This window comes from Pelobates fuscus, chromosome 2 (assembly GCF_036172605.1).
Source record: "Pelobates fuscus isolate aPelFus1 chromosome 2, aPelFus1.pri, whole genome shotgun sequence".
NCBI lineage: Eukaryota > Metazoa > Chordata > Amphibia > Anura > Pelobatidae > Pelobates > Pelobates fuscus.
In genome coordinates this window covers 258,154,586-258,171,788 of record NC_086318.1, presented here as the reverse complement: position 1 = coordinate 258,171,788, position 17,203 = coordinate 258,154,586, and the positions used below count along the sequence as shown (strand labels likewise).

General features: G+C 38.6%; 1 protein-coding gene across 2 annotated transcripts in view; it reads left to right on the top strand.

Moving 5' to 3' along the window:
- Positions 1 to 17,203, top strand: part of SFT2D1 (SFT2 domain containing 1) — a 59,514-nt gene that overhangs the window by 23,423 nt on the left and 18,888 nt on the right. Inside the window, exons 4-7 of one of the 2 annotated variants that reach the window (XM_063441226.1) lie at positions 3,716 to 3,797; positions 5,034 to 5,069; positions 6,735 to 6,793; positions 7,906 to 7,935. In XM_063441226.1, the coding sequence (XP_063297296.1) occupies positions 3,716 to 3,797; positions 5,034 to 5,069; positions 6,735 to 6,793; positions 7,906 to 7,935 (207 nt within the window). Of the gene's footprint in view, positions 1 to 3,715; positions 3,798 to 5,033; positions 5,070 to 6,734; positions 6,794 to 7,905; positions 7,940 to 17,203 lie in introns of those variants that run through there. The other variant, XM_063441227.1, reaches the window with a different exon arrangement.

Sequence of the window (17,203 nt, the reverse complement as noted above, 5' to 3'; positions counted from 1 at the left end):
CCCACCTCGCTACTACCCATTACCCGTCCCATTCTCGGATCCGCTATGTCAGCTATCGGCCTGGTACCCAGCTATGCCAGTAACTAGCCTCATCATTATCAGTTCCGTGAGGCCAACACCCATCTTCATCCGCATATGGAGGTACACGCCCCTCGGCCCAACACATAGCTAACGCCTCACATCAACCTCTCCAGGTTACGAGTTAGGGCCTCACCCAGCATGGCCTCTTATATTGACTCTTTTTACAGTCCCCAAGAGGCCAACGTTCTTGCCACACCTTTCAGTGGCCCCTGCCCACTAGTCCAAATCACATGAAGTCAAACCGTTGATATCCACTCTACTTGCCTCCATACATAACATCAACGATGGACTACAGAGACTGGAATCTCCACAGGCACTGACGCACATCCCAGCCACAGGACTCCCAAATCCCTCTCATGGTTATGTTATCCTTTCAAATCCCTCCCTTAGCACATCGGTTTACATTATTACTCCCTCATACTTTGTGTCCCTGACCATACGCAAAGACATCTGGAAAGGTTAATTTAGTCTCCTTACTGATTGCCTCCCACGATGTCTTAGAGTACAAGTCTTACTACTACGATGATCTGTACGTCGTTCTATACACCAGAATCCCAGACTCAATCAGAAACTCACTATCCCAGAATTCATCCTAGCCTTCAGACTTTTGTGATGTAAGTGGCTCTACTTCTCCTCACCATAGAGAAGGTTTGCATCGACAACCTGGAGTTTTACCTCTAAGCACAGCCTTTCTGTCACCCAGTCGACTTCTACATCAAGGTTTCCACACACCAGTTCCACACAGGTCTGGTCACACTCCTGTCTAGTATTCACGAGTATCAGAACCTTCTGTCTGCATTAATAGACCCCGCAACACAATCACGTTGCTTAAGAAGGTATTCAACCATATTAATTACCCACCCCTAGCCTCAACTCATTGATTTCCTCTAAGGAATTCTCCCAGCACTATGCCAAAGGGGTTGACCAGAGCTTGGGTGGGCAAGACAGACATTTCCTATGCCTCCAAGCTTCTACCTATTCAGCCATCCCAAGGGCATGTTCATGGCATTTTATGGAGGGATTGTCATGAATTTCCCACACGTGTAACTTTTAGAGCAAAGAGTAACCCCAAGCTGTTTATCTTATTTGCTTACACACTATGTTGACTAACACTCAATATTAGCGAATGTCCTGCAGTCACCGGTTATCTTAGATAACTTCCTCACGATAGAACGCCCTCACTCCGCTCTGGTTAGTATTCACAAGACAATGGCACTTTTCCTCACTATGGGTTCCACTTTCACAAACTGACCTTCTTAGGCATTCATCTTGACACTAATAAGCTACAGAACATGTCCACCTACAGAGAAGGTACAGCGCATCGGAGTCCTGGGAACCTTTCCTTCTGAAGAACAAGCGGGGAGGGTGGGGGGAGAATGGATCTACAGTCCTACTGGGCACATTGAGGTTTGCCATGAGAATTACTCTGCACATTTATTTCCCGACCGCTGAGTCTTCTTCCCACCGACAGTTGCATTCTGGCACTAGTTGTAAGCAGACCTACACATATGGCTCCGGTTCATACCACATTGGATTGGGGCCAGGTTATTCCCGCCATTTCTCATCATTTCCCAGTTACATGGACCAATGCATCCGCACACACTGATTTCACAGCCAATTTGGTGACTTTTGGTTCTGAGTTGCCTGGCCAGTTGAGACTCTAAAAAAAAAAAAAAATAAAAAAAAAAAAAATAATAATTTCTATTCCTCGTCAACATTTCTTTGGAATCTGCCCCATAGTGGCCACCTACAAGGCCTGGGGAGGTATGATCGGATAGGGGCAGTCAAGGGATTTTCTGACAATAAAGCAGCTGGCTATACCCACATTCCATGGCTTAATACTGCACTAACTCGCCTCATGGCATTTGGCAGATTTCTGGATTGAGCTGCCCTCTCTGATTATACATCACAAGCATACAATAGAGATTTCACCTTTACAACAAGTTTACCACCGATTACCATAAAACCGATATTCGTTCACTAGTCACCATTGCGACACTCCTCTCCTTTTTGCCCACACAATTTATAAAATCTCTCTTAACACTACAAAACTTACCTGGCTGGCTACACCATGTCTTAAGTGCCCATCCTAGTACCAAACAGTTCACATCCTCTTACCATATGTAATACGTAGGGACAATCCTACGGGCAATAAGGTGCCGGTCAAAATGTCAGACCTTTACAGGTTATCACTCACAGGACCAAATCTCAATATGCCCCTATTTAACTGCAGGGCAAACCACTCACTACAGCTAAATTCATAATGTACCTCAGAACCCTCTTAACTAGGCGGGGACTCAACCCCAATGCCTTTTCGGGACATTCCTCCAGAATCAGGGCAGCATCAGCTGCTTCCAGAAAAATGTCCCTGCTCACACCATAAACATTAGGACGCTGGAAATCCACAGTATAATACTAGATACATACCACAACCAGAGCTAGAGTTGAGTAGGTAAAGCCGTTATGAATCTTGCAACGTAACGATGTGTAATAAGGTATCTTATTCAACTTTTTGCCCTCTTTTATTACAGGCCTACCCGATACGTCGGTTTCGGCACACCACAACCGACTTGCTCATATATCTAACTTATCATGTATACGGCTTTTGTCCCCGACTAAAAATATATATATATATACACACACACATTTTCTCTCACACTCACAATTTTTTTTTTTTTTTTTTTAAATCCACCCAGCCTCCCTACCTTTTAGAGAGCTGAGTGGAACTTTCCCTGGGGTCCAGTGGGGCTGCTCTCTTTTCCTGCGTGCTAGGGAGCAGTAATCTACCTGCAGCTCCTCACTGCTTCCTGTAGTGATGCCGGGGCTGGATTGACAACCTATTCAGGTTCCCAGCATCACTATACAGTGCGAGGGAGCAGAGAGGAGCTGCAGGAAGGATCACTGCTCCCTCACATCTTGCCTTTAGCCGACCACCTCGATGCTTCCCAGGGCGGGCAGCTTGCCCTGGGGAGCATGGGAACGGCCGGCTACAATGCTCCCTTTAGCTTAATGGCTGACAAATCCCAGACGCCAGGGTGAAATTTCTAGTCGCCATGGAGACCCAGCGCCGGGGATTTGTAGGGCCCTGCATTTATGATCCCTGAACAAGAGCTCATGTAGACTAATGTAAAATCTGTGCATGTTTGGTATCTGTTGTCACCACCCATAAAATGCTGGCCACGGACGACTAATGATGTCACGACCCTAAGCCTGTTTTCCTTGACATCTCTTACCTTGCAGTGAGGGAGAATGATATTGCCAGTGAAGGATCAGGCTGCAGTGAAAACTTGTAAAATTATTAACTCACAAAACCGCATTAAAAAAAAAAACTGTTAGAGGCTTTTACCTACAGCATTTAATCACATATTTCCTATATTGTGTAGCTGTTTCTTATCGACATCTTATTTTATAAATTATCTCCACAAAATTACTCTGGACAACAAAACGTAATATATAGCATATGTTGTAAAATATAGCCTTTATTATTTTATTATTCATTCTTCATCGCCAAGTACTGATTTATGTAGTGAAATATATTTGCTTATTTTTTTGGATTTTATTCATTTAAATAACTAAAGTACTAAATGTTAGGATTGTTTGCTATGTGATATTTTCTATTTCTTTCTTTTTTTAGCACATGTTTTCTTATGGGACCCATGAAACAACTAAAAAAGATGTTTGAACCAACAAGACTGATTGCTACACTTGTTATGCTGGTTAGTATGTAAAGGTTTTTTTTATTTTCTTTTTCTTGTTATGGCTGTTGCGAGAGTCATCTTTTCATATATACATCTCTTTGCATGATGCACAATAGTTTTCTTATACCATCTCCTTGTAGCATTGCAATTTACTCTATGGAAGAAATTGTGGTATCTTTAATAGACCTCCATTTTGTCTGGTGCACCAGTTACGCGGGTCTTGTCATACGGGTTTGCCATAAGGTAGATCTCCCTCTCCTCCAATGCACCACCATTCGAGTGAAATGTTACCTTGGGGAATTTTGCAAGAAATGTAAACTTCCTACAAGTGACTAGTTAAGAAAGGGTGAGGTGCAAAAAAGGTTAATTGAGGTAAACCTGAAGTTGAAGGGGTGGTAATAGGGTGAGTGCAAGTTAAGATAATAGGAAAGGGTTATTTATTTAAAACCAAGTATTAAAGATTATTAACCGTAAAGGAACACTTCAATCACCATAACCACTACGTCTTGCTCCCCGTTTCCACTTTCAGCACTGGAGAGCCAGAAATTCCTAAGCAGCAATCAGCTGACATACTTAGCTAAAAAAAAAAAAAGAGCTAAGACCTATAGTGATAGCGTGTCATTTTAGGAGGATTAATTTGCATATCTGCCTAATACATGCTCCCACCACCAATCCCTGCTCTCATCAACAGAAAACCCATTACCCAGCCCAAAAATTTTAATAAAATTACTGATTGTTGGCATTTTATTATTTATTTATTTTTTCTAGTCTTAACGAAAATAAAGATCAGAGAGCACAGATACAGTACACTGATCAGGCAGCAGGAAAGGGGTTTAAAAATGTAATTACTGCAGCTGACAGAGTAAAAAAAAAACTATATATATATATATATATATATATATATATATATATATATATATATATATTGTGTGTGTGTGTTTGTTTTTTAAATAGTACTAATCAATCTGATCACAGGGCTAATGCTGTGACGATACTGGAAGGATTAAGGCTGACCCCGAGAGAGTGATCAAAGCGCTGGGAAGGGAGGCGGGCCGGAGGAAGGACTAATACGTTGGGGCATGCTATGCTGCCTAATGGTGTTTCAGCCCTCCTACTGTAGGACGCCAGAGCATGCCCAAATTGCGTGAATGAGTTAATGCCATATTAAATGGAAATTATTTTATTAACCGTTTTTTATTCAAATGTTTTTTTCTTTTCCCTTTTTTTTTTTTTTTTTTTACTTTCTATTCACAGATCTGTCTAATTTGTACTTTGTGTGCTGTGTTTTGGGTAAGTTTAATAAATATTCATATATTATAAATGTATCCAAGTTATATAACATGTCTGATAATCCCACTGATGACATTCTACTATTTTATAAATAGGTACCAGTTGTACTCGTCACATGGAAGTAACAATTTAATTTAAGGGAAACTTTAGGTGGGGTACTGCTGTAGACATATAGATATTTAAATGTACTTCTATTAAATTTATAGATTAAGAAAATGGTTTTGGATTATAAACTAGTTTGAATATTGTTGTAAATAGTATGTGTGTTCAATATAAATACGGTTTCACATTTGGAGACCTAGGTATCTATTTTTTTTTTTTTAAAGTCATTACATTAGATCTTGTGGGATGTAACCAGATGTATAGGTAAAGGTCTTCATAGCATCATAAGAGTGATATGATGATAATGGGATGATAAAAAATGTGACCGAAAAGGGCTGGGAATTCACCCAGAGGTCCCTTGACCCATATCCTGTACAATGTGATGTAGCAGTTATTGGGCTTAGAATGTCCCATTAATGATCTGACCCAGAGTTATCATTTTAAAATACGCCTCACTTAATTATGCAGTTTTGCTTTTTGTTTTTTCACATTTTAAAAAAAATTGTTCATTGGTGCTTTGCCAGCATACTGGCTGTAAGAACATTATAGGACAGGCATAGGCAACCTTTGGCACTCCAGATGTTTTAAACTGCACCTCCCATGATCCTTTACCGGTGTAAAAGCATTATGGGAGATGTAATCAACAACATCTGGAGTGTCAAAGGTTGCCTACCCCTGTTCTAGGCATAATTCAGTTGAATATATATAAAGGTGTTCATTCTATGTTTCTATATCATTATTTCTTAAAGCAACTCTGACACCAAAATAAATTGCATCTAATCTGCTTCTATATACAGTACCTATCTTTTTGAATCAAGCTTTCATATAATCCCATAATGAAATATAAGGGACAGCTTTTCCTTATGTTTAGCAGTCTGTTTCAGTTGCCAATCAAATTTAACCACAATCTCATAGATAAACAGCAGGCATCATGTCCAGGGGAAACAAAATGGCAGTTATAGAGATTCTGGCGCATGAACACAAGCTAATAAATGTAAATAAAGGTACTGGGGAGAGGGGAGTATAAGTATTAAGATGCAGGGTCATAAGGAATGGTAAGACAAAAGGAATATTAAATATCTGACACACTCCTAAAAAGAACACTACACACACACAAAGCACTTCAGCCTGTCTGGAGTTGTCACATTCTTGACGTCTGTAAAAGCCTAGTTTTCAATAGAAATCAGCACTCTTATATTTTGATATATTTTGTCAATCAGATAGCTAGGGATGTTATCTTCCATTTCCCTTAGTGCCACAGATCTAATGTAAGCGACTAACTAGCTTGCCTGCCTTCTCCTCTTTTCAGTGAGCAGCTTTACAAAAGGGGATGACTTGCAATGTCTGCAACAAGAGATCTGCAGCTTTGTAAACTGCTTTTAGATATGCCCCCAATGTAAAGGACATTGCAGAAATAAGTGTATGCATGCTAGGTGGTATATTCATTTAATAGTGATATTTAAATTTTTGCGTTGGAGTTTTCCTCTGAGTAAGATTACAGTGTTAATTATGTCTTTTCACCATTTGCTTAATAATAAATGTTTTGTTTTGGTTTTTAAACAGTGGCAAAAGAAACCCCTGGCAGTTCTCTTTTGTATTTTACAGTTCATTGCAATGACCTGGTAAGCAGTTTATTATTCTGCACATTTTCAGTTAACCGCAATTTCATGTTCAGAATGATGCCCTAAGATGCCTAAAAACATATGCCCATATGAATATATTTATAAAATTTAATTACAAGGCTTTGCGATCATTTGAGAAAATCTCACTCTTTTTAGCTAAGCAGCGTGTTTTTGTCAGATTCTGTTATCTAATCAACTGCTGTTCAAGCTAACTTGCCTGCTGCATGTGATTGTTCTATATGAAACTGCAGCAACATGAAAGATAGTTTGAGCAGCAGTTGGTCAGATAATAGTAGAATCTGACCCAAAATGGCGGCCCATGTAGATTCAAAAAAGTTAAATTTGCCAAACAAACATGTCCTTCAGTCTTTGCAAATTATAAAAAAACAAAACAAAAGTGACAGAGGCGCTTTAATCACTTAAGGACACATGACATGTGTGACATGTCATGATTCCCTTTTATTCCAGAAGTTTGGTCCTTAAAGGGTTAAACTCCACCAGTATGCTTTGCTGACCTTGTTAATAATAAAATGTATATTTTGTTTATTTTTTGTAGAAAAAAAACAAAAATTTGCTGTATTTTTCTTTTATATAATAACAAATTCTACTTCAATTTTTTTATATTTCTATTGCAAAATTAGCTTTTTTTTTGTAGTGGTCAACCTTTTAGTTATAAGAAAACTATAGTGTAAGGAATACAAACATGTATTCATAACACTGTAGTCCTGTATTGGCTGTTTAGGTCCCCCAGGATCGCAGTGAGATGGTGATTTTACTCAAACAAAACGCTGCGCCAATCAACATCTTTTCATAGAGATACATTGAATTTAATGCATTTAAATGGGCAACGTTCAGTGTCTTTACGCAGTGCAGCATTGAGATACTAGACAGCAATCTAAACCTTTTTCTCTGAAAAGACAGCGTTTAAATTGAAAAGCCTGCAGGGGCAGGCTATAGACACTAAAAGCACTATGTTAAGCTGTAGTGGTTCTTATGACTAGTGTCCCTTTAAGACAATTGTCTGTTATCCATATAGGGATAAAGTATTTTGAATTCTGTTTTATGTCTGTAACATATTTAAAATATTTTTAATCCACTTTTTATTTTTCTAGGTATAGCCTTTCATACATTCCATTTGCAAGGTAAGTTGACTGAATTGACCATGAGACTTTGAGATCTCAATATTGTTAATTTGGGGGTGGGGTCATTCCTTAATTTTTGCAAAATAAAATGGATGGCCTTGGGTATAGATTGATCTGTAGTAATGAGATACATGCTTCACAATTTAAGCTTGAAACGAGGTCCACAATAATATAGTTGTCCCAAGCTTAAAATATTGAATCTGAATGTCTCAAAATACATTCACTTGACATTTTCTAATTTAGTGGAGGATCCGCAGAGTCCAACAAGAGTCACATAAAATTCATGAACTAGTGCGTGCATGTTACCACAAAATATGAAAATTATGCATGCGGTATTCACATACACCGATTGTTATTAAATGTTATCTTTTTAGTAGTGAACAATTTTTCATGGTGAATATATTGATATGCTATAGATATATTTTTTATGTAACAAAAGGAGTAGCAGAGGAGGTAAAACAGGAGGTAGGTGCAGCGCCAGGGAGTATGAAACGACAAAAGAAAGGAAAAAAACAGAAGAAACTAATAGTGTAGTATGTAAAAATATAATTAGTATAAGTATGAAAAAAATACAGCTCCAATGTTTGCGCCTGGGCGGAATGATCCCCACCCAAGGATAAAGTGCAGTGCTAATTCTTCGTATGTTGGTGATTGTAGGAGGTATCCTTAACCCCTTAAGGACAGAGCTTCGGAAGCTTGTCTTTCACTTTATGACGGCATTTTTTGCATTTTTTGCTGTTTGCGTTCAACTGCAATTTGCATTTTACTAATTTATTGCACCGACACACATTATATATAGTTTTTTAAAGGACAGAAAGGGCTTTAATTTGATGTAACACACACATATATATATATATATATATATATATATATATATATATATATATATATATAAATGGTTATTTATTATAAAAAAAATACATAAATATGCAAAAAAAAATATTTTTTTTTTTTTTTTTTTTACAGTTTTTGCAATAATAATGTGTTCATAATTAGTGCAGGTTAAGGAAAGTAATTAAAAATAAATTCATTTACTTGTCCTGATTTACAGAATATATAATGTGTCTGGGATTTTCAGTTTTTTTTGGTAGTTACAGGTCACAAAGCACAAGGAGTAAAATAAACTTTTAATGTGGAGCGATTTTAGAATTTGGTATGTTTGTCTTGTAAGCTTAATAGCCATAAAAGAAAACAAAATTGTCACACAAAAGTATATATTTATAGAAAGTAGACATCACAGGCTATTTACCTAGGGTTGTTTTGACACTTTCTACGTAGCCATTTCACCGCAAACCTCTGCTAAATATTGGAGTAAAATTGTGTTTTATTTAGTTTTTGGCACACAAACTTATAACAAAGAACTTCTTGTGTGTATTTTGTAAAGTTGGTGTGTGCTATATCTGTACAAAGTTTTATTTTGTGTTCAGTTAAATCTGCTGAGTAAAATGACACCCCCATTGTATGTCTTTGGCACTATTTCGTGAAGCTACAGTTCCATATAGGAGACCTGTCCTTTACAGTACTCACAGAATTTTGAGAGACGGATTTAATGAGCCTATGCTTCCGTTTAGGGTATTATAACAGTTTGACTTTTCAAAAACCCCCACAAAGGCCTACCATTTGTAAAAGTAGACACTTCAGGGTATCTCATAAGGTGCATATTGTGCCTTAACATGCCCCCATTTTTTCACCAATAAATGCCAAAGTATGTGGTAAAAAAGAATTTTGTGCGTTTTTTACATATGGATTGCATTTTTGCTGGGCATTTTGCATTTTTAACATGTGCCACTAAGTTCAAGCCCCCCAAATTATGTTCATCTAAGTCTTCTGAGTAAAAGGACACCCCCATTGTATGTCTTTGGCACTATTTCGGGAAGCTAAAGTGCCATATAGGAGACCAAGCCATTTCAGTTTTTAACCGAACTTTTAATTTTGCTGCTGGGCCTATGTGCAATTTCAAAGCATCTTAGCAGGTTTTAAATTCAAACTATCCCACAAAGGCCTACAATTTCTTAAAGTAGATACCCCAGGGTATTTCAAAAGGTATATTCTAAACCTTAGTGTAGGATAATTTTTTTGTTAGTTTGTACCAAGTCTAGTTGCAATTAGCATTTTTTCTGCCTTTTTGACACACACTTGGAGATGTTACTGTATATTTTGCTATCCTTATGTGTGCTACGGCAGTATAACACCTACCATGTTGCTCAGCTATGTCATCTTAGTGATACAATAACCCCATGTGTACCTTTTTCAGAGTTATGTGGATGTTGAAGGGGCACATTGGAGACCAAGTCATATCAGTTTTTAACCGAACTTTGAATTTTGCTGCTGGGCCTATGTGCAATTTCCCAGCATCTTATGAGGTTTTAAATTCAAACTATCCCACAAAGGCCTACCATTTCTTAAAGTAGATACCCCAGGGTATTTCAAAATGTATATTCTAAACCTTAGTGTAGGATAATTTTTTTGTTAGTTTGTACCAAGTCTAGTTGCAATTAGCATTGTTTCTGCCTTTTTGACACACACTTGGAGATGTTACTGTATATTTTGCTATCCTTATGTGTGCTACGGCAGTATAACACCTACCATGTTGCTCAGCTATGTCATCTTAGTGATACAATAACCCCATGTGTACCTTTTTAAGGGTTATGTGGATGTTGAAGGGGCACATTGGAGAAACACCACTTCCATATTTTTCAAAAGTGGATGCTAGGCCCAAGTCTCATTGTAGCAGCTCAGGATTGTAAATTGCCTCTCAAAGGCCACATATATTTTTAAGTATAGACAGCTCATCAATTCAAATTATGAACAAGTGCATACTATTTGCTGTGAAAAGGGGGAATAGTTGGGGTAAACTGCATCCCGGGCAAAGCTGTCATGGATTCCGAAACCAAAACACAGACAGACCACAGAGTGAAACTTGTAATACCGGTCCTCAGAATGGCCGGGCTATACAAGCAGAGAATTGTCAAGGTACAAGCCGAGGTGAAAGGAGTAAAGAGAAACGGAACAACGATAGGACAAGCCGAGGTCAAGGATCAGAGAAGACAGGATAAGCGGGAGACAAAGCCAAGATTCAGTTACCAATCAGACAGAAAACTAAAAAAAAAATCACAACCCAAAACTGGTCTACTTATTCGGCTTGGGTGTGAAAAAATTTAAAACAGTGGCCAATGCATAGGCCGGGCTGAGAGGGGCAATCGGGGCAGTAATAGCTGGTCTCAACTCTTACGCCCCTCTTGTAACACACCCTGCACCTTTTCTGGGGTTTTTGTTTTTTAGGGGTTGGTGGAATCTTAAAGCAGAAGTGACCTGCCTCCATTCTTCTGCTAGGCTCCACTGATGGTCTCCTTGTGTGGCACTCAAGTAGCCCAGTAATGAGTTTAAACTGGAACGAAAGAAAGGATATATTCAGCCCAGCATTTGCCTTTTTGAAAATGACAAATGCATTGTGTTTATGCCATCTGCATCAGGTATATGCCCACTTTTTTATACCATACCCTGGTCTTACGCATGATCAAATACGGCTGCATCAGTTGATCGGACAGGTCAACGCCCCCCATATGCCGATTATATTGCCGTATGCAGACTGGCACTCGTTTGCATTCCTCTCTGCCACGAACTGCGACCCTCTGAGTGTTTTCACCATGAATGGTGGTTAAGATGAAAACATCCTTTTTGTCCCTGTATTTGAGTGCCAGCAGTTCATTCTGGCAGAGAGCTGCTGTTTCCCCCCCTTTTCATTTTTTTGTTTGCCAGAGCCTTTGGGAAACCTGTGCGAGTCTTTCGAATAGTGCCACAGGCCACGGTCTCGAAGCAGTATAACATTTGTAAGAGTGGGATGCTGTTATAAAAGTTATATAAAGTGATAACCGTAGTTAAGTAAGGGCATTATTAAGTCCCAGACAATTTTCCCACTTGTCCCTACTATATCTGGGCAACCTGGGGGATCAAGGTGGCTATCCCTTCCTTCGTATACACAGAAGGTGTATACGTAGCCACTGCCACTTTCACACAGCTTATACAATTTGATCCCATATCGGGATCTTTTGGATGGGATATATTGTTTAAATCCAGTCTTCCCTTGAACTTCATCAGGGACTCATCAATGGAAATGTTTTTATTGGGGGTATATATAGTGGCAAATTTATGGTTAAAGTGGGCAATTAAAGGGCGGATTTTATATAGAAGATCATACTGCGGATCACCTTTTGGGGGGCACTTGCTATTATCACTAAAGTGCATAAACCGCAGTATGTCTTCATATCTTTCGCTCGGCATTGTCTCTGCAAAAATGGGGGTATTGCAAATAGGATGTTTGGACCAATACATCCTAATTGCGGGCTTTTTAATTAGCCCCATTAACATGGTCAGTGCCCAGAATTGTTTAAATTCTGGCACACTTGTTGGGTTCCATCTCTCTTTCCTGGAAATAAGATTGCGTGCCAGATATTGCTCCGCATAGAGATTAGTCTGGGTGACTATCTCCCCAAAAATCTCATCCCCCAAGAACAGCTGCATAACATCCAGCGCACTATAGCCAGACAGGTCAGCCTGTATGCCAGGATTGGCTGTAAACACTGGGATGTCTGGGGAAAAATTATTAGGGGGTACCCAGTCATCTGCGCCATGTTCAGCATTAGGGGAATCGGCGATTTCCCCTGATGGTCCTGCAGTATCTGGCACATAGTCCCCTGCGTCCCCTGCATCACTCTCTGTGGCAGTGTCTGTCGCCTCTGAGTCGGCCGCTAACAGCGCATAAGCCTCCTCTGCACTATACTTCCTGAACATTGTTAAATCCAGTTAACAAAGCTAACAAAACTTTAACTAAATAAAATTTTTTTATTTTTTTTATTTTTTTTATTATTATTCCCTAATTCCCACTAAATTCCACCCACCCAAGTAACTAAATCATACACTAATAAAATCAAATAATACAATTTAACCCCTTAGGGTTAAAAAAAAAACCCAAAAACTTAACCCTTGAAAGTAAAAAAAAAAAAAAAATCACAGTAAAGTACTGTGACCTGTATATTGATCACTGCTAGCAGTGATAGGATTAATTTTTTTTGTTATACAGGGGAAAGGGATTGGGAACTTCTTAAAACCTTTGACTATTCTTCTGGGACACAATGTTGCACCGATTCGTCTCTCTCCACTTCACAAACCCACTCGAGGTGGAGGGAGGCGGATCAGATATCCCAGCAGCATTGTGACCCCTGTGACTGGCTGTCACAGTGATCACATGTGCTGGGATATCCGGATTTGCTGGTCTGCCCCTGACTCGGAGGGACCCAGCAACAGCATTAACCCCGCGATCGCCGGCTTTGCGCAATCGCGGCGTTAATTTTAACGCGTGACGGACGATGTCAGTCACTCGTCATTAACGCATTCCCCTGAGTGACGGACCTTGTCCGTCACTCGTCCTTAAGGGGTTAAAAAAAACAAAAACTGAGCGGGGTAGGCACTCATATGTAATGGAGCGGTAAGTATGGCTCCAAATTAGCGTATGAAGTGGTATGATCCCCACTCAAGGATATGGGTGTAGTTAATCTTTCTCCATGGATATATATGTGGAAAAGAACAAATAAAACCACAATAGTGTACCATAAATATGGAGTATAAAGCACAATAAGCAGATAATAAAAAAACCTACTCACATGCTTAAGAGCAAAGTACGGTTTACTTTACAATCCGTTTTCCTGGCACTGCAGGGTTCCCTCTCCCTCCCACCGCTCAATCCCCATTTGCTGAAGGGGTTAAAACCCCTTCAGTTACTTGCCTGAGGCAGCGACGATGTCCCTCGTCGCTGCTTGCTCCTCCTACTGACTCAGTCGGCCGGTGGGCGAGACTGATCCCGCCCACCGGCCGGGGAGACCCGCATTAGCGCTCCCCATAGGAAAGCATTGAAAAAGATTTTCAATGCTTTCCTATGGGGAATTGAGCGACGCTGGACGTCCAGCGATGCTGTAGCTATAAATCAGGAAGTTCCCTCTAGTGGCTGTCTAGTAGACAGCCACTACAGGCGGAGTTAACCCTGCAAGGTAATTATTGCAGTTTATAAAAAACTGCAATAATTACACTTGCAGGGTTAAGAGTAGTGGGAGTTGGCACCCAGACCACTCCAATGGGCAGAAGTGGTCTGGGTGCCTGGAGTGTCCCTTTAATCCAATTGGCTTAGGTATTATACCTACCAAGGATGTAGCCCAAAGTTCCAGCAGCAGCAGAAGTAGGTCCAATAAAAAAGTACTTTAATGTTAAACAATAAAAAAAACAAAAAACAATCTAGTAACCCCTTAAGGACACAGCTTCAGAAGCTTGTCTTACGCTTAATGACACAAGCAATTTTTGAATTTTCTTGCTGTATGCGTTCAACTGCAATTTGCATCTCTCTCGTTTATTGCACCGACATGTTTTTTAAAGGACAAAAAGGGCTTTAATTTGATGTAACATTTATGTGTGTGTGTATATATATATATATATATATATATATATATATATATATATATATATATATATATATATATATATATATATAATATAAAAAAAATACTGAAAAACCGCATAAAAAACCAAATTGTTTTTTTTACAATTTTTGCAATAATTATGTGTGCATAATTAGTACAGGTTAAAGAAAGTAATTAAAAATAAAATTAATTTAGTTGTTCTGATTTACAGAATATATAATGTGTCTGGGATTTTCAGTTTTGTTTGGTAGTTACAGGTCACAAAGCACAAGGAGTAAAATAAACTTTTAATGTGGAGCAATTTTAGAATTTGTTATGTTTGTCTTGTAAGCTTAATAGCCATAAAAGAAAACAAAATTGCCACACAAAAGTATATATTTATATAAAGTAGACATCACATGCTATTTCACACTGACACTTTATACGTAGTCCTTTCACCGCCAACCTCTGCTAAATATTGGAGTAAAATTGTGTTTTATTTAGTTTTTGGCACACAAACTTATAACAAAGAACTTCTCATGTGTATTTTGTAAAGTTGGTGTGTGCTATTCCTGTACAAAGTTTTATTTTGTGTTCAGTTACACCTGCTGAGTAAAATGACACCCCCTTTGTATGTCTTTGGCGCTATTTCATGAAGCTACAGTGCCATATAGGAGACCTGTCCTTTTCAGTATTCACAGTAGAATTTTGAGAGACGGATTTAATGAGCCTATGCTTCCATTTGGGGTATTATAACAGTTTCACTGTTAAAAGTAGACACTCCAGGGTATCTCATATGGTGCATATTGTGCCTTAACATGCCCCCATTTTTTCACCAATATATGCCAAAGTATATTCGAAAAAATTGTTTGGGGCATTTTTTACATACGGATTACATTTTTGCTGGGCATTTTGTATATTTCATATGTGCCACTAAGTTCAAACCCCCCAAATTATGCTCAGCTAAGTCTTCTGAGTAAAATGACACCCCCATTGTATGTCTTTGGCAATATTTTGTGAAGTTACAGTGCTGTAAAAGAGACGTAACAAGTTCAGGTTTTTAAGTGTGAATTTTCATGGAGGGTTTTGATGCGTCCGTGTCCCACTTTGGAGCACTTGAGCAGGCTACATATTACAACTGCACCATAAAGGCATACCATTTCTTAAAGAACACATCCCAGGGTATTTCAAAAGGCATATTTTGAACCTTAGCGTGGGATCATTTTTCCGCTAGCTTGTACCAAGTGTAGTGGAAATAAGCATTTTTTTCTGCCATTTTGACACACAAAGTGAGTTTGCACAGTATATTTTGCAAACCTTATGTGTGCTACGACTGTAAAATACTTTGTATGTTGCTCAGCTATGTCGGCTGAGTACAGCAATACCCCCGTATGTACCTTTGCCAGGTATAAGTGGATGTTGAAGGGGCACATTTGAGACGCAGCCATTCAGTTTTTTTCTAACTTTGAAGTTTTATGCTGTGTCCATGTTCCATTTTGGAGTAGTTTAGATGGTTGGTTATTGAAACTTCCCCCCAAACACATACTATTTATTAAAGGATACACCCTGGGGTAATTCAAAAGGCATATTTTGAATCTTAGCTAGGGATCATTTTTTCTCTAGTTTGTTCCAGGCGTAGTGGTAACGAGTATTTTTTTTTATGCATTTTTTTTTTACTTTTTTTAACTTTTTAAAACTAATTTTTAAACTTGTTTTGCTTATTTTTTTTAAACTTTCTTAAAACTTTTTTTTTCAGATTTAACATTTTTCTAAGCTTTTTTTTACCGTTAACCCCTAACTAGCAGTAAGCAGCACTAACCGTAAATTACCCTTTTTCCCATAACTCCCACCCACCCCAGCTAGCAAAATATATAATTTATAAAATATTTAAATTAAATAAATTGAACCCCTGAGAGTTATTAAATAAATAAGTTAATCCTCAGGGGTTAAAACAAATTAGATGACAGTATAATACTGTGATCTGTATTTTGATCACTGTAGGCAGTGATCGACTGGCAGGGAAGGGGTTAATTTTTATTTGGACTGGGTAAAGGTCGGTGTCTTTTTATTTTTTACTTAAACGTTATTAAAACTTTTTTTTAAAAGTAGTTTTTAACTTTTTAAAGCTTATTTTAAAACTTTTTTTAACGTTAACTCCTAGTTAGCCTAACTCCAAATCCCCAAATTACCCACTAACTTCCACACACCCCAGTTAGCTAAATATATAATTTTAAAATATTTAAATTAATTAATAAAATAAATTTAACCCCTGAGGGTTGAAAAAAATAAAATTAACCCTCAGGGTTTAAAAAAAATAAATAAAAATCAGATGACAGCAAAATTGAATCCCTGCCAATTGATCACTGTAGTCAGTGATCAATTGGCAGGGAAGGGGTTAATTTTTTTTATTAAAATGGTTAAAGGGGGGTGGGATTTTACTAAAACTGATTTTTTTTTTATTTTTATTTTTTTTACACAGGGGGCAGGATCAGCACTGATCCGTCTCCCTGCACTTCACAGTGAACCCGGAAGTGCAGGGAGGCGGAAAGTGAGTATACACAGCACATGTGCTGGGAGAGCGCGATCCGGTGCTCCCGGTCTGCCTCTAATACAGAGGCAGACCGGAGCGCCATTAAACCCGCGATTGCGGCGATCTGGAGTTAATTTTACCGCGTGACGGGCAAGGTCCGTCACCCGTCGTTAAGGGTATCCCCAGGATGACGGACCTTGTCCGTCACCCGTCCTGAAGGGGTTAAGAACACTTATTGCATTTCACCTAAACATAGACTTTCTCAAAAGTATATCACAGGATGCTTGGGACC